Below are 25,533 nucleotides of genomic sequence, written 5' to 3'. Positions count from 1 at the left end.
GTTTATGATGTTTTTTTATTCCTATGGGTGGTCTAAAAAAGATTGAATACTGCAGATCTAGATTTTATCGGCAATATATGATTAGAAAAAAAAGAAATATAGGTTAGTCAAATGGCCTATTCTCTGCTAGCCAAAAGAGCAAGGTGGAATTGGAATTATGAATTTAGAGCTACAAAATAAGTGTCTGCTAAGTAAATGGTTGTTTTAAGTTATGTAATGAAGAAGGCATGTGTCCGGGTTTGAGGTCCAAACCCATGAAATCCGCCACTGATGGTTTTGAGGCTCAAACTACCAAACCGTCCGCGAGTAGCATACTCCATACGTGTCCCTCGCCACTCGACATGTGTCACCGCCGTCCTCGACCGGCCAGCCACCAAGTCCTCCTGAGCCTCGCTCGACTCGCATGTCTGCTGTCTTGATTCGGTCAACACGGTCACTCTAATGTACACTTGCACTTGTCGATGTCCCAGCTATCTTTTTCGCCTCCCGGCCTCCTGGTCCCTCGTCCTTCACCGCTCCTGGTCCATTAGTACGACATGTCCCTACTTGACCTTCTCCTCGTCATCGACCACCGCCTTCGAGCTCCATACCTGCACACCAAAAGTCAAGAGACACGTCGTACAACCTAATTCACGTCATGGTTAGTAGTCACAAACTCAACTTAGGTCGTTGATCATTAACAATCACTCATTACAAAACGAACCACAAGCAGGACACATATTGTGTTCGCAAGTGAAAAAACATAGAAGAGATAGAGAAAATGAGAAACTGTTCTAGGACCGAGTTCTATGCAAAGGAGCATAATCTCTAGGCATTCGAGTCAGCAGTGTAAAGGGCATGATCCCATGGGTATAGAAGCGGCCTTAATACCTTGCATTGCGGATGCCCCAAGGCCTTAAGCCAACAACAACAATGGCCATGACCCATCTTGTTTGACGTGATGCTCGTTAGGTCGTTTGCGTTTTTTATAGGACTTCGATCAACTACTCCTACTTCCTTCTGCCATAAAAGGCTCCGTAGACCGTACATGCACGCCTGCCAAACAACCATTCATCTACGCTACGCGTGTGCTAGTAATAATCAGCAAGCTGTGTCATCACAGGAGTAGCTGGGAACTGTGGCCAGACGCAGTCAGAAGGCGGCATATGCATGCGCGCACAACGGCCAAAAGGATCCAATCCATGGCATATTGCAAGATCCAATCCACGAATGCATGCAGCATGCATCACTGAATAGATAGACAGGTGCAGGCCACACGGTGTCAGTCCCTCATGGTGTGGACGAACCGTGCATAGTAAATACGTACCACGCTGACGACGCTGCCGCTGCCGCTGGCGATGCATGCATGAGACGCTGGACCCGCCAATCTGCCGCCATCGATCCATCTACTGCGGCCCTTTCAATTCGTACGCGACTTTGTTCGATCGTCATCTCGGCGCCGGCGGCCGGACTGGATCTACATCTACTACTACTACTAGCCATCCGTCAGTTCTTGCCTGGGCCTGCCGCCTGCATGCATGCACGCATTTCCGTTGCAGCTGCTGCGGCACGCCCAGATGCAGGCAGCAGCACAGCTCGCTGCCGCGAACGAACTAATGGCCTCTCTCCCACCTTTCATTGTCCCTGCTCGTCTGTTTGCTTGCTAGACGCTGCTAGTGGCCAGTGTCTGTTCTGTCCCCAGAGCTGCTAGCTAGTTGCCTTGCCTCTCCTCCATCCATGATCCGTCGTCCTCCCTCTCCCTAAACACACCGGCCGGCCGGACCACCAGCCTGCAGCCTTCTCTCCTTTTTCCAGCTTGCAGACTTGCAGTGGTGACCATACGGCATTGCAGCGCGCGCGGTGAAGCACGCATGCAGTTACTGGGACTGGGCGGACACTAGCCTCAGCCTCAGCCTCAAAAGGAAAGGGCCGTCCGGTCCGGGGCAGCGTGAGTGAAATCATGAAACTGCGAGCGGGGACTACCATGCACTACCCCGGCCGGCTGGATCTGATCGACTGCAGTGCATTGCATGCAATAGTTCTGCCTCTCTTCCCATGTCTCTCTCTTAATTCTGGCCGGTGAGGGGTCTTTTGCATGGTGTGTGACTGTGTGGTGGGGGGTGTTCATAAGAGAAATGACCTACAAATGGATGGAATAGAACATGCATCGACGACCGACCACTAGCTCCAAGTCTGGATCCAACATGTCTACCCTTGTTTTGGACCAGACTACACGTACTGCAACCATATCCAGTTACAGGCAAGTTTGCGTCGTGTGTCCATATGCCCAGTTAGTGCATGGTCTCCGATCATGCAGGCAAAAGTATTTCCGACCGTTTACTGCAGGTGAATCCACGCCCAATCGATGTTTTTATTTCGCCTACATTTACAACACAGGTGTACATACATGTGTCCTCCCTTTCGCATTACTGCCAGCTGCTGCTGGCTATAGGGGGACCTCTGCTCTGATGAGTTGTCCCAAGGAAACCAATCTATCATGCTGCTCTGATGGCCAATGAGAGCTGTGTCACACTAAGGCTTGTTTAGTTTCCAAAATTTTTAAAGATTCTCCATCACATCGAATCTTTGGACGCATGCATAGAGCATTAAATATACATAGAACAAATAACTAATTATACAGTTTGTCTGTAATTTACGAGATGATTCTTTTGAGTCTAGTTAGTTTATATATAATTGGATAATATTTGTCAAATACAAACGAAAGTGCTACAGTAGCCAAAACCAAAATTTTTTGCCAACTAAACCAGGCCTAATTAGTGTGTCTTGCTTACTCAAGAGCTGATCGAACAGATTCCTCAAAAAAAAAGAGCTGATCGAACACTATATATATATAGTACATCCATATCCATCTTTGCATGAAAAGCTAGGCATATGGATATACTATCACGGGAGAGTGCTACACAGACAGCCTCCTGAAAGCTAGGCAGATCAAGATATGAGTATGTAATAAGATACTCTGTAGGAAAAATAAAATCTATTATGACGCATGCATGCATGTAAAGCTTTATAAGTGCGATGTCAGAGACTCAGAGAGGGAGATCGATGCATCGCTTCGATCTGGCCATCTGGGTATTATGTTGCAGTGAGCCAGTGATACAGACTGAATGTAGCCGCAGTGAAAATGATAAAGATTGCTGCAGAGTAATACAAAATGTGCTCTTGGAGTCTTGGGCAGTGTTTCCATTAATCCTCTTGTATTGGGCAGAAGGCGCGCGGCGAGAGACATGAGACATTGCAATGCAAAATGTGGGGCCAGCTAGCTAGCTGCTGAACTGAAACGGTGCGTGTGTGCTGAATTGCTGATGCATGGAAATGGAAGAACTAGTAGTTTATATATGTAAATTTTATATATGATTAATCATCTTTGATTTGTGCGCTGATTCAAGTGAGCAGGTATGAGTGGGTGCTATATAGCTGACTGTATATAGACCATTATATATATGTACTGGCCAGGCCATGAAGCAGCAACAGTGGCATTATGTTCGTTCTGATCTGATGCAGAGAGGCATATGCCACTAGATCTGATGCATGCATGGTACACTAGATCAACATAGGTTGATCCCTATGCGTACCTTGCACTTCATATAACATTCATTCTGATTCACGTCGGTAAAAAAAATACACAACTAAACGAAAATAATGATAGGGCGCCAGGAACGTACAGAAACAGCTAGTGTACTCCTACGGTCCTACCTATAGTTATGATGAATACACAGTTGAGTGGGGGTGTGAGAGTGAATTATAATGTTTTCAGCTATACTATCTCTTATTTTTTGAGTGAAATATACTATCTCTTATTTTCCTTGCGCACAGAAAGTCGATGAAATATGCTTGTCGATGATGAAAATGCATATTTTGAATTTTATCAAAGTTTTTAGCTTCCAGAAATGATATGAGATAGGATCCAAATTGTATTTTTCACTTTCCCTTGAAAACGGCTTCTTCCAATTTTGTGTCTTTTACAGAGAGCTGAGGGTAAAAGTTTAGAGAGTGGTCCTGCAAGTTGGTGCTCAAAAGAAAGGCTGGTCCCGAGACTAAACTAGCCTCCTAGATTTTGATGTTGAAATATTTGAAAAGGCTGTATTTTGGTCCAATGTGGAATGAGCGCGTTCTGCAGACGGCTCGTTATCAACATCATCGCGAACAGTTTTCGTCTTGTCATATGGTTTTGTAGAAAAAATTAAGGTGTCAATAGTGTCTGGACTCTTTGCAAAAATCCTTTGAAAATAAATTGCAACTTCAGTTAAATTTTATGTATGAAAGGTGGAAGCTTAAACAACACTTTAAAGTTATTACAAAAAAAAGTTCAGTTCAAATTCAAAATAGAAAACTATGTCAAGTTTTTTTTTAAAAAAAGGCTTACCCACACGAAAAAATCACAAATAAGTGCCATCTCCAACCACGTACCCCCGCGTTGACTTATCAACAAAAAAAGGAAAATCAGACATATATTATATATCTTTATATATATTGTTTAATATTGATATGTATATCATACATCTACAGTTACTAATAAGCAATACTCTATCTGTTCTAAATTTTTAGTCATTTTGTTTTTTAGCTAGGCATTAAGAGAAACAAAAGCATCTTACAATTAATTTAGAATAGAGTGAGTATTGTACTAGAGATATGATGCAGCATATTTTATGCCATGTGCAGCAGCCTCCAAGAATTCCTTAGGTACTGCCTAATCCCTACATAGGTACTGTACTATATATGCTACACTTATACTCTTCTCTGTGAGCCGGTGCCCCACAGCTGCTTATTTGCTTGCATGGCTTTTATGCCTTGGAGCTTAGCAGCTTATTATCTGCTGAGCTGCAGGGTCCAGGTCAGAGCGTCGACAGCACTACGGCGAGTCGGCGACAGAGAGTGAAGCGAGCTGAGACGGGGGAGCGCGCGGGAGCAGTGCATGGTGTGGTGGTGGTAAAAGGACGGGGATTGGACAGCGACGCTGATCATTTATGCCGCCGTGTAAATACCCACCACAACCACAAGCAGCTAGAGCTTCCGCAGGTCGGCTTCCACATCTCTCTCATTCGTCTCCTCCCCCACTGCTAGCTCCTGCAGCTCTCAAGCTAGCTGCTGGTAGCGCTAGGGTTTACACCGTACCGATCGGGGTCGGGTCGCTGGCGGCCGGCGGAAGCGAGCAATCGAGTTCGGTGGCGGCGAGATCTGCTTGCTCGGTAACTCGGGGTCGCCGCCGGCAGCCCCGGCTCGGCACAGAGAGAGAGAGAGTCAATTGATTTGCAGGGGTTCGTTGCTGCCCATTTCAAGAGAGATCCTGTAAGTCCTCCTTACCAGTCGGTTTATTTATTCGATCGGTTGCTTGATTTGTTAATTTTTGACGGTTTCCTCTGCGGATTTGAAGATTGCAAAAAAGAAGTTTCAGGCCTCTCTTGGTTTATTAGTTTTTGAAACCTTTTGATGGTCGTTTATTAATTAGAATATCCCAGATCTAACGCAGATTTGTTCGCTCATCATCTTTCTTGCTATACATACTGCTGATTAATTCTCCCAAGTACTGCTTCACATATTCTTTCTTTTTCTTTCCCACAGCCAAAAAAAGCTTTCCCTAAAACAAAGTTGCAGACGATCATCGTTGTTTCTCTTTCTACTCTCTTTTGTCTCTCTTCTCTTTGTGGAACAACCTGCGACAGTCTGGATCTGAACCTTATGATTTCGATCTAGAAGGGCCACTGAAATAACCACAGTTGAAAAAAAATATCCAAACCATAATAATAATAATACTATAATAATGATATATGCATGTCGGGAAAAAAAATCCGTCCAGTGTTTTACTTGTTCAAAAAAACATATTTTAGTCCTATAATTGCTCCAGTTAATACTAAGTATTTTGTAAACTTCTGAACTTCGTCGATCTTACCATTTCAAAGAAACCAATCCAATGTATCCATAGTTTTTTGCCTACAAAAGTTAGCAGAGATGTGGAGGCCGCTAGCTCAATCATGGAATCATCCCTTGCACAGCGCATCTATACAGTGCCACTGCGGCGCACCGATCGATCCACAGCTCGCTGGCGCTCACCTGCACTGTTTCATACCGCTATCTTGCTGTTCCATGGGGCGAATAAAGCTGCAGCGCTTTCCCCATTCCCCAATGGAACAGTGGCACACACATGAACCGGCCAGTAGAGTAGACCCTCTGCCGTGCTTGTTGCATGCACAGCACACAGTGCTCAATCATGGCGCGCCATTTCATGCGAATCTGCTATGCTTGCATTATTGCATACGATAGATGCTACAATTAGCATGATGTTAATTTCAGAGGCTGACCAGTTGCAGTCGATCAATGATACACCGACACGCAGGCGCAGCTAGCTAGCAGGGACATCGCGAGATGACGGGCGCCGCCGCCGTTGGGGCTGGGCTACTAAGACGATGATAAGGGGCGGCAACAACCAGGAGGCGGCGGACGTCGAGGAGCTGCTAGCCCACCACCAGCAGAACAAGCAGCACGCCGCCGTGGCGACGTCGTCGCGGCAATGGTCGGCGCAGACGGAGTCGCGCATCGTGCGCGTCTCCCGCGTCTTCGGCGGCAAGGACCGCCACAGCAAGGTGAAGACCGTCAAGGGGCTGCGCGACCGCCGGGTGCGCCTCTCCGTGCCCACGGCGATCCAGCTCTACGACCTGCAGGACCGCCTCGGCCTCAACCAGCCTAGCAAGGTCGTCGACTGGCTGCTCAACGCCGCGCGCCACGAGATCGACAAGCTGCCGCCGCTGCAGTTCCCGCCTCATCAGGACCTCATGGTCGGCCACCTCACGCCCCACATGCCGCTCGTGCACGAGGAGACGAAGTTCGGACACATCGCCGCGGCCGCGGCGCTGGCGAGCGACGGCGGCGGCGCCAAGGTCAGCCAGCAGGGCGACGTCGACGTCGATGTCGACGGGACCGGCGGAGCCCACCACTTGGTGGGGAGGTTCCCCGGCGGCGGCTACTACCACCGGTTCATGGAGCTGAACAGCGCGTTGGGCATGGTCAGTAGCGCAATGGCGCCGTATAGCAACTACACCGGAGAGGCATGGAATAACAGCAGCGGCGGCATGCATGACGGCGGCGCAGGCGGCTCGCCGCAGGTCGTGGCAGCGGCTCACCACTCGCCGTTCCCGTCGTTGCTCTCCTTGGCTCCACGTCCGCATCAGCTGGCGTTCTACTCCTCGGAAGGTGATCAGCAGTTTCAGGTGGAGAACCTTGGCTCGCAAAGCCTGTCCTTGAGCTCGGCGAGGGCTTACCATGATCAGGCTAGCTAGCAGACTACATACTGAAACTCTTCGATCGAGATTAATTAAGGTAGAATGAATGCTCACTGATCCCAAAATTCCCCAAGTACTACAATATATATCTAGCTGTGCAAGTGTGACAGGGTTTCCAAGTGCCTTTTAAAGAGAGGCAGTTAAGCTTGTGATGATTTCATAATTAGTATGAAGCTAGACCTGAAACAGAATAAAATCTGCGCGGCTTGCAGCGTGTGTGTGCGATACGAATTTGTTACTTCTTTCAATACACAAAGGAGTAATATTATTGTGTGCTGGCTTGTAGAATAACAATATGATTTTTTTTTAATATTATGGTTTTTATTAGTTATATTCCCTCCATTATAAATTATAAGCCATTTTGGTTAGCCAAAATGTCTTATAATTTGGAATTGAGTGAGTATAACATTTGATTTTGGCTATCATGTTGATGAGTTTCTTGATATACCCTTTTGTTTCATGTCGAGCAATTACATGTGCATGGCATATTTCATATGAGCAATTAAGGAGGAGCCCCACACCAAAATTAAACCCCCTCTTGAAATCTTAGTACTCTGTCCATTTCAAATCATAAAATGTCTGACTTTTTAGGTACATAAATTTTGTTATCCACTTATTGATTTATTACTCGGCCATCCAACTTTAAGATTAGATTGATCTAATACATGTGCAACACAAAATCAGGTGTTATGAGAAGGCTCTAGCACCCTAAATTTTAAATTGCAGTATATTTATTACTAAAAATACACTTTTTTATAGGTGACTATAAAAAGTAAAAATATACTTGAAAAGTGTTTGTAATTCATGTATGTGATTTTAATTTATACTAAATGCAACTAATAAAGTGTAAATGGATCCGCATGTTGTGGGATACTAGTACTTAAAAGTTTTCTATACATATACTCGCGTAAAAATTTATATGTTTCAACCATCTAAGACATTTATTAGGTAAGATTTATCTTTTTCCAGATTAAATATGAAAAAGCATATCCAAGAGTCTTTGTAAAGTTCACTCTCTAAATCATATTCTATACCTTTTTGCTCTCCAATAGGTTTTATATATCTTGTGTGTACTCTAGGTTGTGTCATTCTCGTTTTATATCTTGTTGGCTAGCGAGAAATCCAAAATATTAGATGGTTATATTTGGGATAACCAAATAAAGAAGGTGTGTTGGAGGGTTTTTTATATCAAAATCTCTATTTCTAGCAATTAACAAGGATATAGAGAGTCTCTTAGAGTTGCTCTAAGAGCATCTCTCCAAGAGTCTTTCTAAACCTCACTCTATAAATCATCAATCATTTTCATAAAAAAAAATTCTATATTTTTTCACTCTCCAATAGCTTTTCTATATCTCGTGCACCCTCTAGAAAGTCATTCGCGTCTTTTATTTTTGGCTAGCGAAAAATCTAAAATAGAAGAACAAGCTATTGGAGGGTAAATTTTCACCAAAATATCTATACCTAGCATCTAGGAAAGATATAGAGACTCTTGGAGTTGCTCTAACAAATTGGAATGTAAAAGCTTTAAGACCATTTATTCTGTCATGTATTATATCCCATGCATATATAGTCCAATCCATAATTGCAAATTTTAGTTATAAATTCAAAGTCAATTGAGTATGATATTAAGGGGTCGGCAGTGAACAAATAGAGTCATAACGTTATATTAATCTATATATGTCAAGAGAGTGATGATATTATATTAGTCCATTCCTTGTAGTGAATGCTAAATTTCGTTTTTTTTGTTTTAATATATATGTAGGTCAAAGTCGATGAAATTAAAGATTTTTAGTATTTTTTTATCTTCACACATCGATAACTGAAGTAGTGTAGCCCAGCAGAGAAAAGTCGGCCTTATCATTGTGTGATTCCGGAGGCAAATGTGTCGCATATATTAATATATATGCATATACATATGCTCTGGAATACGTATATATATTAATTAGTCCTCTGCCTTGACAACAAAAAAAGAAGAAGAGTTGAATCTAACATTTGCGTCAGTTCTGTAACAATTTTTAGAAGTCATTATTGTTTTTGCTACTGAAAGACTGATAGTGCGAGATAAATGGTCTTCATCAAGGGCGAAAGCTAGAGACTGCTTCTTTGCACGCAGCAAGATTCACTAGCTAGAGAGGGACAAAGACTACATTGTTGTCAGAAATATATATGACGATGTATCGAGTCAACTATTCGATTACATTTAGCACAAAAAATGCCTTTATTATATATAGTACTATAAAGTGGTATATTTATGTAAGATATTAGAAAATGTACGTACATTCAGCTGATGGGCACCTGTTCAGAACGTAATTAAAAGACGTCGCATGAATTGCAGAAAAGGCTATCGATCATGAGATCAACAAATTAATGTTTCAGCAGGGTCGTCGTTTGGGAAAGAGGAGTAAATCGAAATCCCGAGTTTATGCCAACTGAATTACGTCCCAGAATGGTAAAGCGGCTAGAGAAGCGCCGCATGGCAAAATTAATGACCATGATAATGTATAGACTCTGAAGTCTGAAAGATCTGCATACACAAACACAATCTGTGGAAGGAGTGTGTCATCAGGCGTCGTCACCCCCACACCCAGCACTACTGGCACCGCCAAATAAAAACGAAGAGAACACGACATGATGTGACTCATTTGTTAGTGCAGACCCACCAACTAATGCACGACTATCTGCTCCAACCTAGCTAGCAGCTAGCTAGCTAATCCTAGTCCTAGCTCGCTAGCTAATAGCTCGACAACATGCATTCATGCATGGCATGCACTTTTGCAAAAATGCACGGTACATACATAATCCTCCTACTCCCAGACATGAGATAGGAGATCTGATCGAGGTGTGATTAAGGTCATGTCCGTACGGGTTAATCACTGATGAAATGTACTGTTAATTAATACTAATCCTAGCTGAACCCAAATCACACATCATAAGCTGCACAAATTAATCAGTGCTGCTCAGATCAGGTACTGCGCGTGTGCCGTCCTGTCTGTTCTGACTTGTGACCAGCAAGAGGAAAGAAGAGAAAAAAAAAAGCCTAATGAGAGTCGCTATCTCTCGTCTTTTTCCAGCACCCTTTGCTAAAGCTGGACCTAAATCTCAAAGATAGCAGCCTTTCTTTTTCTGCACTGGCAAAAATCGACCGATCTGGCATATCTATTATCGATCTCTACACCCGTGCTAGCTGCTCAGCACAGCTCATGCATGCATGCATGATTCACTGCTAGCTAGTGCTACGCCAGCAGGCAGGCATGCAGCAGGGAAAAGAGATATACTACTCCTAGATGCTTACAAGATGGAGATGGGAGGAAAACATTTCCTGCAAAGAGAGGGTAAGAAACCTTCTCTTCCAAACATAATTTGCCCCTGTCTCCATGGACAAGACAGTCAGGCACACAGCATGCACATCTGATCTGCAAACAACAAAGCAAGCATATACGCATGGTGGAGAGCCACATGGAGGAGGACAGATCGAGCCATTGGGAGTAGTACTGGATGCATGGACCATTTGCATTGCATTGAAATTAACCAAGGCCACGGGTACAATAGGCAACAGGAGATCCGAGGCCCGAGGGTGGACGAGCGAGGCGACGACGTGGGGTTGAGTAGGAAAAGACCAGCTCGATCGGGCCGGGCGGCCGGCGGTGGTGGACTGATGCTGATGGTGGGGCTGGGCCGGCGAGAAGCCTTTCGCCAGTAAAAAAGCGACCCGTGCATAGGCCTGTAGCTAGCTAGGGTTTGCATGCATGCAACGGATCGATCTTATGTACCCGCCCATATCTTTCGCCATGGCATGGACCAATATATACCCTTATTCACATGAATGAATATATATATATATATGGTCCCCTGCAGCACACACACATACAGTCACAGAGAAGGGGAGAGAGAAGATGCTATGCTATAGCTACTTGCATTGCTGCTGCTGTATGCCCCCAATCTAGCTATAAATATGATCCGTGCATCACCATCATTCCATCCCTTTACTTTTGCTTAACTTAACTTAATAACTTGGAGTAGAGACTATAGCTGCTAGAGAGTAGCAACAAGTTGTCATTAGCCCCCCGGCGACCCTCTTGCTTGCCCGTGCTGCAAAAAGCTGCGCCTAAGCTCATGCATGCTGCATGAGATCGCTAGCTATATATGCTTTGATCAGCAGAGCCTACTAGCAGTCCTAGATGGTTAGTAGCTGGTTCGATAATTGCATTGCATGCTACTCCTACAGTGCTAGTAGATGGTTAGTACTACATGATGAGGCATTGTAGTATCTAGGTTATTATGTTGTTTATTATGCTGCTACAGTCGATGAACAGTGTGTCGTTTGCCCGTGTCCTTAGGCGCGCGCGGCTAGTAGGTAAGAGTATACTACTAGTACTTACTTGGCACGCCGGGAAGGGAGCAAATTGGCCACATGCATGCTATCTTTCACACACTGGATTTCAATCTTTTGAGCAGGGATCAGTGTGGTAGGGAAGTGGCCTACACTGCAGAGGGTGCATAGTTAGGTAGGTTGCACTGTACTGTGCTGTTTCGGCATGGAATAGTTTTCATTCAGATTTGCATCGCTGGATTATATCATTCGTTCTACATTTAATTTGCTGTGGCCTACTACTGTGGATACTGTACATGACAACTTCTAGGCGGCGGTCTGTACGATAGCTAGCTTGGGCACGACGACGACTGTACGCAGTGCATAGAAATACTGGGCTTTGTTTAGTTGATCCAAAAACTTAAAAAATTTTAAAATTCCCCGTCATATTGAATGTTGCGGTACATGTATGAAGCATTAAATATAGTCAAAAACAAAAACTAATTACACAGTTTGCTTGTAAATCACGTGATGAATTTTTTAAACCTAGTCAGTCTATAATTAGATAATATTTGCCACAAACAAACGAAAGTGCTACAGTGGCCGAAAAATTTTCATTTCACCAACTAAACAAGGCATGGCTTTATTTAGGCCTTGTTCAGTTGAGGAAAAATATTTGGTTTTGACTACAGTAGTATTTTTGTTTGTATTTGGTAATTATTTTCCAATCATAGATTAACTAGGCTCAAAAGATTCGTCTTGCAAATTACATACAAATTATGCAATTAATTATTTCTTTTATCTATATTTAATGCTTTATACATGCGTTCAAAGATTTGATGTGATGAAAAATCTTGAATTTTTTTGGAAACTAGCCTTATCCCGGGACGATGGCAAAAGCATGAAGGTAGGCACAGGTAGTGCCGTGCATATGTATGTATACATCAGTACATGGAAACAAGAGCACAATCACCGCATATATAGTCACTTGTCAGGGCAAAAACAGCCAACGGCTTCCGCTTCGATCCCCTGCGTGCCGGCGAATGTGCGCTCAGAATAACGTTGTATTGTACCATAGTCGCCACACGTCAGGCCATTCTCATCTTTTGGTATCTCTCTGCATGCAAAGACAAGACCTGTCCTCAGTCCTCATCCTCGTGAGCTGACCTTTGCACTGTAACGTGACGTGCCTACCGGCCACTTTTGCAGGTAAAACTCCAAACCTTTGCAGGCCACTGCACCGGCCAGAAGCCCAGAAGCGACGTTTGTAATAACGCGGGTCGTTGCACGGTCAGGGGACCCCTTTTTTTAACTATCCGCGCAGCCCCGCGCATGCACCCTACCATGTATAGGCGTCATATGGTGCGCTCGGTTGCTCGCGACGCATGTATGGAACACGATCGAGCTGAGGCGCCCTTTGGATGGCAACGGGTCGGGTGTGATACGGGTGGAGCAAAAGTACACATCACGCTCGCCGCCCTCAAGTTCTCCACACATCTGCGGATGCAAATTTACACTCGTGGGTCGCCCTCGGGTTTCGGGCACCCATCGATCGGGTGTTTTAATAATGTCACGAGTAATAGTTAAATAAATAAAGTTAACAACAAAAAAAGTTAATTTGTCATCTATATATCGCATATGTAGTCATCTACCACATGCATAGACGACATAGGTGCCATGTATTTTTTTTAAAAAAAAAAAATTGACTACAAATTTAAGTACTTAGGTGTCAAACAAGTCACTAGCAATGGACAAGGATACTTAGGTATATGGTACTCCCTTCGTATCGAATTTAGAAGTCGTTTCGGATAAGATTTGAGTCAAATATTGGAAATATCAATCATCAGTAACTTTTAAATTGTTGAGTTTGCAAATATAAAAATTATATGAATAGATTTGTCTTGAAAAATACTTTCATAAAAAAATAAATCATCGGTGTCATCTAGGTCCCAAACTTTTAGTATTGCATATTGAGGCCCCAAACTTGTTAAACAGGTAACACGAGGTCAATCGCTAACTTTCAAATATGCAGTCTAGGTCCCCAAACTTGCTAATCGGACCACACAAGGTCCAACTTACCATTGTTTGTGATAAGTCGTCTGCGTAGCTGCTAACTGTGCACCTAGCATGTGAGACCCGCATGTCATTCCTCTCTCTCAGCGCTTTCCCCACTCCCTGTCGTGCCACATCCACCACTCTCTCACACCACCGCAGCTAGGGATGAAAACAGATCGGATACGAACGGATATCACCGATATCATATTTGTTTTCATATTTCTGGTCGAATCTGGAATCGAATACGGATAATGTCAATCATATCGGATAAGATACGATTGGATGTCGACATTATAAATATACGATTTAAGTATTCGGATACGGATACGGTATCGGATGTTGAATATTCGGACTCGGATACGGACAGATCTGAACCCCTCTAAACGAATTCGGTGTCGAATACGGTCGGAAAATATCCGTACCGTTTTCATCCCTAACCGCAGCCCAATCACCAACACCAAAAGCAGCCCACCACCAACAGCTGGAGCATCTCTAAGCAAACAAGCAGTAGAAGCAACACCACCACCAGGACCAAGGGCGTAGGGAGTGTTGTTCAAATGGAATGTGGGAGGGAGGGGAAGGAGATGGGATCTTAATGATATGTGGTCCCGCACGTAATTTGGACCTTATGTGGCCCGATTAGCAAGTATGAGGATCAAAATCTGCATACTTAGAAGTTTAGGTATCTCACATGACCCGTTTATTAAGTTTGGGGGCCTTGATATGCAATGAAGTTTGGATGCTACATGACCCAACTATCCAAGTTTAGGTATTGGACCGAACATGTTAAATCCATGTCAGCGCAGATTCATCATGCCATGTTGGCGTATGGAACATTTGCCAAAACCTTTTTAGACCTGTGTTGGAGGTCACAACAAGTTTAAGGACTTAGAAATAAAAAATAGAAATTTAAGACCTAGATACCACTGCCTTTCATGTTTTAGAAACCATTTCGACGTTAGGGCTTGCCTCGTTTCCAAAAGAGTAGTGGGCCCACGGTGGAGCCATTGTCGTCTTGCGCCGCATCCCATTGTTGTGTTGCCCAATAAACATATTATTAGGAGATACAGTACACATGTTTGACAATATTTTCTATAAACTAAGTAAACTTATAAAAAGGTTTATCTCATTGAAAAAGCGAGATGTAAAGATAGAGCTTCACTTGGGACTGTCCTAGTGGTAAACCTCTAGTGACCTAGGTCTTGTTTAGTTCACCCTGAAAACCAAAAAGTTTTCAAGATTTCCCGTCACATCGAATCTTTTGACACATGCATGAAACATTAAATATAGACGAAAATAAAAACTAATTACATAGTTTAGCTGTAAATCACGAGACGAATCTTTTGATCCTATTTAGTTCATGATTGGATAATATTTGTCACAAACAAATGAAAGTGCTACAGTACCGAAAACTTTTCGTTTTTCAGAACTAAACAAGTCCCTAGTTATAGGCTCCAAGGATGGCTAGAAGTTCAGCAGGCGTACGGCCAGCAGACGTGTCGCCGAGGCACGCGGGCACCGTACGTATGCACGCGGATGCGTCATCTCGTTGGATGATTGTGACGAGACGGCTCGAATCTCGCGAGGCCAATTGGCAGAACCCGTGGCCATGTACTGTATGTTTGGATCCCCCAATCGGTGAAGGCCGCGGGGACCTGGGAGGGATGAAATTCAGGTCCATCGCGGTTTGGTTAAAAAAGAATGAATAGACGTCTTGTGCACAAGGCTAGAAAGCAGGGGAAGTTCGAATGAAAACAGTGAACCCACATTGTCTTTGACAGGATAACATTCTTAAAATTTCAGCTGCCAAAGTTGACAATATCCGCCACAAGCCCACAACATTATCCAGGACAGAAAGTAGCATGTTTTAGAAGGCACATCCCCTCAACTCTAAGCAAATTATCTGATAACAAATGCAAATTTCAACCCGATGGGCCACAAGGTGGAGGCAGATGGTTGCCTTTACACTTTCTTTCCATACACATATAACATGACGCTAGAAGATCAGATCCAGCCTTTCCTAATTCGAGCCCACATAAGAGCAGCAACCAGGGCACCCCCTAAATGAGCTGAACCTGATACCTCGCCATGCCTCTGGAAAATGGAGGGAAAAAATCGGTTAGCTCCGACTTTGAACAGGGTGACATGAACAGTATGCCCGACAGATTATGTAAGTTGACAACCAATATACAAGACAGACATAAGTTGATTGCATAGCAGATCACCCAAGTGACAATCAAAGCATTTATTAGACTAAAATAGACGAAGAAATTCATTTCAATATCCAGTTGAGCAGATAGATGCAGAGGATGTAAGATCAAACAAGAAACTTTACAGCCAGGAAAAAAAATATAGTAATACCATATACAAAGGACGTCTTTCTAATAGATGAGATTCACTGAAAACAATAAAACATGATGATGTTGTATGGTGGAGAAACCACAGAACCCCCAAATATTCCCACGCCTAGTGTGTTGTATGGTCACCACACATAACATGCAGCTCTAGACACATTTCATGCCAAGATTTAACAACAGGATGCTCTCCCAGATCCAGATCCTCCTCTGTTGATTGGGAAAATGTTGCAAATAGTTGTTTTTCTATATAACGTAAATGCGACTTTTCACTAGTCTTCAAGTGCTGCACATATATTTTTCTCAAAATACTGGCTCAATTGCAACGTGTAGATACAGTTAACATGTAAACAGTACTGCTAAAAAACTCTAAATTTTAATTTTCATTGGGGCACCGCAGCCCCCCACCCCACCCCCACCGACCCACCAAGACCTGCGTGGGATACTGAGTCACTGCCCTCATCTTGATGGCGATTGTATTAACCCATAATTACAAGAAATCTGGGTCGACTGGCTCAGGGATATCTAAAAACTTGGGTCCAAGGGGGTAGCTAGGAACCTGGGAACAAGGGACCCCAATCAACCCAGGTGGATAATCAAATCGATGTGAACCATGATATGCCACGTGCAAGTAGTTGTAGAAGATCAATGCAATACAAAGTAATAAAAAAGCAACAACAAAAGAGACAATAAATTGGCCACATATGCTAGACTATCCAGCCCACGACCCAACTACCTGGCCACATATGGGAATCACGGTCACAAATGGTCAAATGGAGCTGTGTCTTTTTCATCCTGCCTTGCTCCTCGCTTTCTCTCTGCTCAAAGAGACCTATCGCAGCGAAGCCACCAGCCACAAATCAATCATAGGTAGCCAACATCTCGTACCAGGCAGTAGTAAAAACGATTGTCCATGCTGTCTTCTCTTTTGTATCCCCAATTTTGTTTGAGAAGACTTAACTAATGTTGTGTTGGCTGTTGCTGCTCCAAAATACATGCAATCCATCCTGTCAACTGCTGTTGGTGGTCCTCTTCAATAACATCTGTCAGTGTCATTATCCCAGCAACAGAAACCCAGATCATCTCCCCCCTCTATCCTCTCTCCTTGTTCCTCAACCCAGCCCTTTTGATGGCGTGCTCATGCTGCAGCAGAGTGGTGACCCAGGGAGAAGGGGCGTTGACCCTGCTCGAACCCAACCCTAACTAAGTAACTAGGATGATGTCCCTGGGTCGAGGAACATGCCGTCAACACCGAGCCCTGTGACTATGGATTAACCAACAAGTCTCAGCCATCTCGAGTTAAATTGACACCCCTGGCCTTGCAAAACTCTTGAGCAACATACATAAATACAAGAAACAATGAGGCACCTAAAACATTCACATGCTATATTAACAAAAACAAATAAAAAAAGGTTACATTTGTCAAAATTCGCAGGCAATTAAAAAAGGAAAAAGAGTGACACCAAACTATTCACTTACTACATAAGAAATTATATAAAAATAAAAGGATATAGAGCAATAACACATACCTTCAACCTAAGTAAATCAGCACCAATTATGGCTGCACCCTGAAATGAGAAGAAACAACGAAATTTTGTGATGAGCAACTAAATGAACAAAGGATTTTTTCAAGAAAAAAAGAGAAAAGATTCTCACCATAAGTGCAGCTGGAACAGGAATGAGGAAATAAAGATACACTAGTCCCTTGGGATACAGAAAAATCTGAAGGAGGATAGTTGCATTAACTGCGGCACTTGCACCCTGACATGAACACAACAGACGGAATCAAATTTAGGATGAAGAAACGTATGTGCAATGCCATCAATAATGCTCATACAGTCATCAAACATTAGATTGGATTAAATTGCCATATCACCTTGCATGGCCCTATGTCTACTTTATTCCTAGATACATGATGATTGAATGAATAGTTGTATACTGGGCCAAAACTCTATCATCCATGCACAAGTATATGGTAATGTAGCTTCTTTTAGTATAAACTAAATTAAGACCAGGAAATGATTCACATACAGCCCATTTAAACAATTTCAAAACAACCAATGATATGATTATCTAGACCTTTTGATACAAAAGTAATCAATTGCGCAAGTGATATGAATCATTTGATGTGCTGGTTGTAAAAGAATTGACTGAATGGTACAATTGGCAAATGGGTTGTACATATAGCATCAATCTTAAGACTATGTTGTTGGAACAGGAAACCACATACAAGTCCAGCAACTCTTGAAGTATCCCATCCTTCATAATCCTGCAGAAGCATCATCACTATATCAGAAGATTAACACAAAGCCAAATAAAAAAAGAAATTCAGAAATTCCATGCATAGATGAGGAGCATCATCACTATATCTTAGGTGAGGGTGAAATCCAATAAGTAGCCAATACTTTTTCTAGTAACAAATAGCAAGCAAGAAACTGACCGGTTTAAAGTTTTCAAAGGCTGAGGACCTGAACTTATCACTTACTTCAGCATCGACTGTAAATGGACAGCCTCACTAGGATGTGGAATCCTGATGTATAAAATTTAATACACCATGCATCCTTTACCTGTTTCCGATGAGCTAGAAAAGCCTTCTCCAGCAAGAAGAATACTGATCCAGTAAGTGCTCCACCAACGTACAACTTCAATAGAAAGGCCGGACCAAACACATTTGCAATCTGATGCAGAAAGAAAAATATAGGGAAAGGAAATTCAACATTAGCAGCAGAAGATGATAGATCATTACTACAAAGAACAAGGTAAGAAATGGAGTGACGGACAAACCTATGCTATTGGAGAAAAACAATTAAAGAATTCATAGTCCACTGCACATTACATACCACATCTGTTTCTAATGAGATGCTTAATATGGTGGGAGAATTGCATATTTGCCACCAATTTTGATCCTCAATTGGAATTTGCCACTAAAAAGTCAAAACTGCAAAATTGTCACCAGAATGTGTCTCCGATATGTCTATTTGCAACCGATTTCTACATCATTTAGTGTGCCCAACACTTATGTGAAAAACAATTCAAATAATATATTTAGAAAATCATAATGAACAGGAAAGGACCACCTCAGCCATATCTCTGTTTCTTTCCTTTTTCCATGTGTCAAGAAGACCTCCCACATCACTGTCCTCAGGTGAAGGAAACAAAAACATGTGAAGCTCTCTCTCTCTCTCTCTCCACCCCCACTTGCAAGCAACACCTTCTCTTTCTTCTGCAGACCTCATGAAGCGCAGGGGGGGGGGTGGCATGGCAGATCTGTGGATGAAGGGGTTCCTACGGTTGTGGAACAGGCTAGGTATAATGTGAGCATGTCAGATCTGCAATGGAGGACGTCTTCAAGCCCGTGCAAGGAAGCTTTAGTTGGCTGCGTATGGAACAAAGGCAACTTGCGTCGGCAGCAAGACCACTATCCCCAACTGCAGCCGCTCTTTCTTGGTCAACCTGCCCCTGTAGGTACTCATCCTGAACAGTAGCTGCCGCACCCTGCTAGCCCTTCCTCATGGCCACACCTTGTGACACGTCGTCACTTTTCCGGCCTCCCACTCCCCAGTCCTCACATGGCTTCGACGGCTACGGTAATGGGCTGATGGGGAGGAAAGAGAAAAGGAGAAGATAAATTGTTTCTGGTAAATGGCATGTGAACGTTCCGTTATTTCAATGGCAAGTTAAATTAAAAAGATGCAATTATAATGCCAAACATGCATTTAGACATCTTTAAGCAGCAAACTCACCATATGAAAACAACTGATGGCAAATTTGCAGTTGGCCCTAATATGATATATTTTGGTTTTACTACATATCACATCTGATATAGATGTTGAGTTATGGCTGTGATTCTCAAAATAGTGCATTGAGCCCTAACTGAAACACATAAGCCTAGATTGGGTGGCTTGCACATATATTCCCTTCAGTTATTGGAGCTAAGTTCTTTGTGTAACCAGATGATAAACTTAATGGAAAAACAACCGATGGCAAATTTGCAGTTGGCCCTAATATGATATATTTTGGTTTTACTACATATCCCATCTGATATAGATGTTGAGTTATGGCTTTGATTCTCAAAATAGTGCATTGAGCCCTAACTGAAACACATAAGCCTAGATTGGGTGGCTTGCACATATATTCCCTTCAGATATTGGAGCTAAGTTCTTTGTGTAACCAGATGATAAACTTAATGGAAAATTCTCAATTTAAACCAGTCAAACACTTATTTTGATTAATGAATAACTTGGCAAAGGCTAAGTAAGGTATCATTGAAGCCAGCATCACTTTAAAAGGCAAATTATTTTGTTTCAAGAAAGTTGATTCTGGAATTGATAGAGAAAGATAGGAAAAGAAGAATAAAACCAGAGTGAATTCAACACTGCCAAAAGTAATGTTATGTTGTAAATTCATACAACAATGTGCCGCTATGATGGGTGGGGCAGGGGTTCGAGGTTATTCTTGACCTGCATGAGAACGTCTTCTTCTTAGCAAAATGCCCAGGGGCTGTCTTACCCCCGCAGGCCGAGTTCTTTTAACGATGTGAGTCGTGACTTCTTTTGGAAATATAGGTGGCCAAAAAAGTGGACTTACTTTAAATTAGGATAGTATAATACCAGTGAAATAATTTGGTTTCATGGACATTTAAAAATATATTGTTACAATTGGCCTTAAATTCATGTTATAGATAAAATGTTATCAAGCATTGATACAGTCTACTGTTAAAAAAATGAGGCTGATTTTTTGAAGTGTACATTGCACATACTTTCACTATATTTTCAAGAACCATAGCTGATGACATTGACACTGCACTCAAGCAAAGCAGAGAGCCTGAGATTATAGAACCACAACGTGTCTTTCTCTATTTACCATATTCTTTCTTGGGTTTAAGAACATCGGAAGACACTTTGATTTTCCATTCACTGCAAATTCTTTTCATATCGATTCCCTATTGGGCTATAGTATCTTTCAAGTAATATAAAGAAAGAGCGTGCAACTTACATTGTTCCCAAAGAAGTAGAGGCCAATCATATTGGCAAAGAGGTGATTAGACTCAGCATGGCTGAAAGCATTCGTGAGCAAGGTGTGCAACCGTCCGCTCTTCAAATTGTCTAGTGAAATCTGCTCATTGCAACAATGATAAAGAAACCACTGTTCATTACAACAATGATGATATAGTAACCACTGCTATAATCTAAAAATTGATCATTTCACTTACCATGAAATGCCTCCTCATGAACCCTGGATCAGCCACACGCCACAGCATAAAGACAGCTACATTCGCACCGATAAGCATCCACACCGCACTGTCGGGAGACTCCATCCAGTACGCCCTTCCGAAGACACCAAAAACCCAAAATGACGAAACGACTACAGCAATTCCCAAGTAAGATCGCGCCAATTATGAACCTCACCAGGGCGCGCCTTGGAGGAAAGGGGAAGACGATAACTGCCACCACGAGGCCCTGCGTCGCCGCTGCAACGAGAAGAGATCGAGAGAGCCGGAGCCGCGCGCGGCGGCCAGCCACCGGGACGCGGCGGTCCGCGCGACCGCTGCGACGTCCGCAGCCGTCCTCGGCAGGAGAGAGAGCCCGGTAGCGCCGGAGAGGCGATTCCATAGGAGGTGGGCCGACGGGGAGGGGGAAGGGGATGCGGATGTGGGCGCTGAGGGGGAGTGCACGAAGCGGTGGTGGTGGGGCTGGGGTTGGGGTCTGGGTTTTGGGGCCCCGCGGAGGGCGTGCTGCGCGATGAGGGACGGGAACTCCAGCAGCTTCCTCCGCATGGTGAATCCGCCTGGCAACCTCGAAAAGCTCTGCAAAGCTGCTCCGGCCGCCGTCGCCGCCGGCTCGCGCGGGGGCTCCTCAACCTCGAAAAGCTCTGCAAAGCTGCTCCGGCCGCCGTCGCCGCCGGCTCGCGCGGGGGCTCCTCGGTGTTTCGTTTCCAACTCCGAGAAGGGGGGGTTTCGAACTACTCTCGAGTCTCGATCGGCAAGCGACGGATTCCTTGCCGTTGTTGAGCTGCGTCTGTGAGACTGCGATTCTGGATTGGGGTGGCAGTGCTACGGTTGGGGCCTGCTCGGTCCGAGATGGTCTGGATGGGCCCCCATTATGCTTCAGTTGGGCTCGGTTCGAAGCTGCAGAGGAAAATTTCTTGGAGCATTGGCCTTGTGGGCTACGGCCCATTTCAAGTAATTTCCTTAATAAAATATGATTTGGGATCGGACGAGTACGATGCAGCCACGTCGTGAAAGGTTTTAAGGGCAAAGCCGTCGGAGGTAACCGGGAGAAGAGAATCGCCCGGCGGCGCGAAGCGGAGGAGGGTGAGAACATCGGAGTTCGGCGATGTCGAAGCGGCAGGGACCGCCGAAACACCAGAACCGCTACGCGTGGAAGCCGAACCTTGGCCAGAAGATCAACGAAACCGTAAGCTCTCCTCCTCCCCTCGTCGTCCCCACTTCCCCATAGCTCTGGATTGTTCATTCAAATCTAACCGTTGCAAAACCCTCAACGCCGCAGGAGCCCGGTGGCAGGTTCCGACCTCTGTCAGAGATCACCGGAGTCTGCCAGCGCTGCCGTGATCAAATCGACTGGAAACGCAGGTGGGGAATTGTTATCCCTCATCGATTGTCTAAGCTCATTTAGTTAGTGTGTAGTTTCGATTGTTTTCGTTCCTCTTCTCCTAGGTACGATTCATTTGTTTGTTTTTTTGTAGATACGGAAAATACAAGCCCATTGTTGAGCCAGCAAAATGGTAAATTTCTTTCTCTGTTTAGCACGTATACTGAGTAGTGAGCAGAGGTGACATATGGTTTTTTTTTTTTTGGTTTGGCAGCCAGAAGTGTAGTAAGCGAAACGTTCGGCAAGCCTACCATAATGTATGCAGAGGTGAATTTCGGCCGCTCAGTCTGTCATGCCACTAGGTCTGGTTGTTAAACATTGATATCTTGGATCGTTACTGAGGTTGCCGCTGCTTAATGCAGATTGCTCCAAGGACCTCGGCATATGTGCCAAGTGCTGCACTCAGGTTAAAGAGCTTGTTGGAAGGTGATTCCTGCTGTTCATTCCTGTTGCTGTATCGATATATTCATAATATCTGTAGTTTGATTAATTTGTAATTCTATTTAGGGATGCGAATGAGGAGGAAAGTGAACGCAAGGAACTAGAAGAGGTTTGATTGTGTTATATGTTGGAAGTTGGAACTACATAGTAGATTGCTATATTATGAACCTAGTAGAAGAGTTTTTTTAACGCAAATAGCAGGAGCTCTGCTTATCAATTAAGAAGGAAAGAGTTGTATTTACATGAGGAGTAGAAGAGTATTGTTTTGCGCTGATGACTGAAGTTGTTTTTCAGGCTATCAGAGGTGCTAGGGAGAGGGAAAGACGTACACTTCTTCGTATTGTGAGTACTTCTGTTCAACTTTTCACACTGAATAGACTTTTGTTCTTATGCACTTGCCTCTGTTATTAGTAGTCCCTGTGATGCAGAAACCAAATTAACATAAGACTATGGAGCCATGAATCTGAAAATGAAATTGTATTTTTTTTTAATTGTTACTGTTTGATAAACTCTTGGTCCTTATAGTTCCTTCTTAAGACTATGGAGCCATGAATCTGAATAGGAAATTGTGTTTTTTTATTATTATTACAGATAAACTCTGGGTCCTTATAGTTCTGTCTTCTATTTCATGGATATCTGATACTTACATAGTTACATTTGTGTTTCCTAATTCTGCATCTATATTTTATCCCTTTCTTTTTGCAAATTCTGCTGGCATTTATATCTTGAGAAAAGTTCAAACATTTGTATCAGCCTTGGTTGTGGAAAATATATACAACCTCTGCTCCAGAGCTACACTTTGGAGTTTGAGCTAGGGGCCTGTTTTGGCAAGGTTCCATCCAGTGAAACCTTTAGATACAATGAAAATCCAATGCAACAATGCTAGAATCAACCTAGGCTCATTCATATGGAATATTGATACTGACCTGTTGTTGGAGAATGAACAAGTGTTCTGTTTGATCTGACCTTTGAGCTGCTATATCTTAGTTTAAAAATTCGGTATTTTTCTCACTGTTGTCAATTGAACAACTTTCCTCAAGTGTGTAGTGTGATGCATAATTTATTTCCCATTGTTTGGACATTTAATTGTACTTCTAAGATCTGTATTTCCTATGTAGCGTTGCTAGATACTGAATTCTACTTTTTGTAATATTAACAAGTAGTATAATAAGTATCTTAATAAGGAAACTTTTAAGGTACATAAAAGAATAATAGAAATGGTTGTATTGAACAACCATAGAGCATGGGATCTGGTACATTCCTTTGAAACAAATGCTCAAGTACATGTAAATGCAATAAACTGACATTTTCTACTCAAGTCATTGGAAAGTGGAATGTGATTTTGGTTACTTATTGTAAGTGAAACTGCAGTTGAATGTTCCAGTTTCAATTCTAGCAGCCAACTTGACTCTAAGACCTTTGTTACTCTTATTTTAAACAATGTTGAGCAGTGATGTATTTATTTCAGCAAAAAACTCTCTGAACTGATGATTCCAATGACACTCAATATGGTTAATTATTTCATGCCAGATGAACAAAGGCAAGGGTGGGGAGAGTGGGCCGTCAGTCCCAAAGATTGCTGACAGAAGCCGAGAAGGTGATATCTTTCCTGCTGCATCACTTGATGAATACGCCGAACAAGCTAGAGAGCAAGAAGAGGAAGACTCAGATGAAGAGGCTGGAGATTTTGTGGAAGATTAAGTTGGGAATGCTTTATGCTGTAAACATACTTTCTTGGTGTAATGAGATGGTGCTTTTGCGGTCTTATCTGTGACGCTGTAGAAATACTATCGCTCTGTATCAGATTTAATATTCATCTGGCGGTGGTAAGATTGCTGCACATTCCTGCTGTAATGCTCCAGAGCTTGGAATTGGAAGATGCTAAACTGCGTTGATTTAATTGAAAATGGTTGTGCATGTATTACTCAGTTGGATTCTAGAATTATGGTGCTACAAAAGTTAGCCAAGGAGTCTCCAAGTTGCTAGACCGTCGAGATTCAGAATCTGCAATGGCACGCAACGTTGGCTCCGGATCGCATTTGAATTTGTGTAATATAAGAGAAGTAACCTTGGATCAGTTGTGCGTACGGCAACGTTACAAATTACCGTTATGCAAAGCAAAGCGACACGCAAGCAAAGGCAGATACTGCCGATCCAACGGTTCTTCACCCGGTTCACTCGGCAGCTCACCACAGCAAAGGCAGCCGTTCCTTTCCCCGGCAAGCACTCAACCACAGGGCTCCCGATCCGCCATTCGCGCGCGCCACTCCACGGTCCTCGTCGATTCATGCGGTCGCTTTCCGCGGCCGGCTGACGCGTGGAGCATCCCTGCCGCGGCGCTATATAGCTGCGCCCCCCGTCTCCGTTCCTCATTCTCAGCGCGCGTCCACCTCGCTCGCCCCCTGAGCCGCGCGCCACCCTCTGCTGCTGCTGCCTCTGCACGCGCGCGTACGCCCCGGATCAAGAAGGCTAGCTACGCCCGGCCGGCC

At 43.6% G+C, this 25,533-nt stretch overlaps 3 protein-coding genes across 9 annotated transcripts; 2 read left to right on the top strand and 1 right to left on the bottom strand.

Annotated features, from left to right (window-relative positions):
• LOC8072107 lies at positions 4,833 to 7,687 on the top strand. 4 transcript variants are annotated; one of them, XM_021455440.1, is made up of 2 exons: positions 4,833 to 5,286; positions 6,306 to 7,687. In XM_021455440.1, the coding sequence occupies exon 2, from the start codon at positions 6,402 to 6,404 to the stop codon at positions 7,269 to 7,271; it is 870 nt and encodes a 289-aa protein (XP_021311115.1). In that variant the 5' UTR covers positions 4,833 to 5,286; positions 6,306 to 6,401; the 3' UTR covers positions 7,272 to 7,687. The 4 variants fall into 4 exon arrangements, with proteins under 4 accessions (XP_021311115.1, XP_021311117.1, XP_021311116.1 ...); XM_021455442.1 differs by having other exon boundaries at positions 6,300 to 7,687; XM_021455441.1 differs by having other exon boundaries at positions 6,289 to 7,687.
• On the bottom strand, positions 15,388 to 22,005 carry LOC8079237 (RHOMBOID-like protein 12, mitochondrial). Of its 4 annotated transcripts, none has more exons than XM_021456788.1 (10): positions 21,853 to 22,003; positions 21,401 to 21,787; positions 21,205 to 21,319; positions 20,988 to 21,107; positions 18,833 to 18,916; positions 18,560 to 18,670; positions 18,223 to 18,261; positions 17,649 to 17,753; positions 17,522 to 17,560; positions 15,388 to 15,732 (listed from the first exon to the last, which is right to left on the bottom strand). In XM_021456788.1, exons 2-10 carry the CDS (start codon positions 21,766 to 21,768, stop codon positions 15,643 to 15,645), a joined length of 1,071 nt encoding a protein of 356 aa, XP_021312463.1. In that variant the 5' UTR covers positions 21,769 to 21,787; positions 21,853 to 22,003; the 3' UTR covers positions 15,388 to 15,642. The 4 variants fall into 4 exon arrangements, with proteins under 4 accessions (XP_021312463.1, XP_021312464.1, XP_021312462.1 ...); XM_021456789.1 differs by having other exon boundaries at positions 21,401 to 21,846; positions 21,912 to 21,948; XM_021456787.1 differs by having other exon boundaries at positions 21,401 to 22,005.
• On the top strand, positions 22,219 to 24,972 carry LOC8079236 (uncharacterized protein C9orf85 homolog). The gene is made up of 8 exons (XM_002458491.2): positions 22,219 to 22,408; positions 22,502 to 22,584; positions 22,698 to 22,736; positions 22,818 to 22,870; positions 22,966 to 23,029; positions 23,111 to 23,153; positions 23,339 to 23,386; positions 24,575 to 24,972. Exons 1-8 carry the CDS (start codon positions 22,328 to 22,330, stop codon positions 24,743 to 24,745), a joined length of 582 nt encoding a protein of 193 aa, XP_002458536.1. The 5' UTR covers positions 22,219 to 22,327; the 3' UTR covers positions 24,746 to 24,972.

Source organism: Sorghum bicolor, chromosome 3, assembly GCF_000003195.3.
Source record: "Sorghum bicolor cultivar BTx623 chromosome 3, Sorghum_bicolor_NCBIv3, whole genome shotgun sequence".
NCBI classification, from domain to species: Eukaryota; Viridiplantae; Streptophyta; class Magnoliopsida; order Poales; family Poaceae; genus Sorghum; species Sorghum bicolor.
Note: the sequence above shows the minus strand (reverse complement) of the source record. Positions and strands in the feature narration are given on the sequence as shown.

Coding starts and splice junctions, on each gene's coding strand:
- LOC8072107 (XM_021455440.1), top strand. CDS start 6,402: ATGATAAGGGGCGGCAACAACCAGGAGGCGGCGGACGTCGAGGAGCTG.
- LOC8079237 (XM_021456787.1), bottom strand. CDS start 21,768: ATGCGGAGGAAGCTGCTGGAGTTCCCGTCCCTCATCGCGCAGCACGCC. Junction 18,262..18,559: donor TTCTAGCTCATCGGAAACAG/GTAAAGGATGCA, acceptor ATGCTTCTGCAG/GATTATGAAGGATGGGATAC. Junction 17,754..18,222: donor CTTCAAGAGTTGCTGGACTT/GTATGTGGTTTC, acceptor TGTTCATGTCAG/GGTGCAAGTGCCGCAGTTAA.
- LOC8079236 (XM_002458491.2), top strand. CDS start 22,328: ATGTCGAAGCGGCAGGGACCGCCGAAACACCAGAACCGCTACGCGTGG. Junction 22,409..22,501: donor GCCAGAAGATCAACGAAACC/GTAAGCTCTCCT, acceptor TCAACGCCGCAG/GAGCCCGGTGGCAGGTTCCG. Junction 22,737..22,817: donor ATTGTTGAGCCAGCAAAATG/GTAAATTTCTTT, acceptor TTGGTTTGGCAG/CCAGAAGTGTAGTAAGCGAA.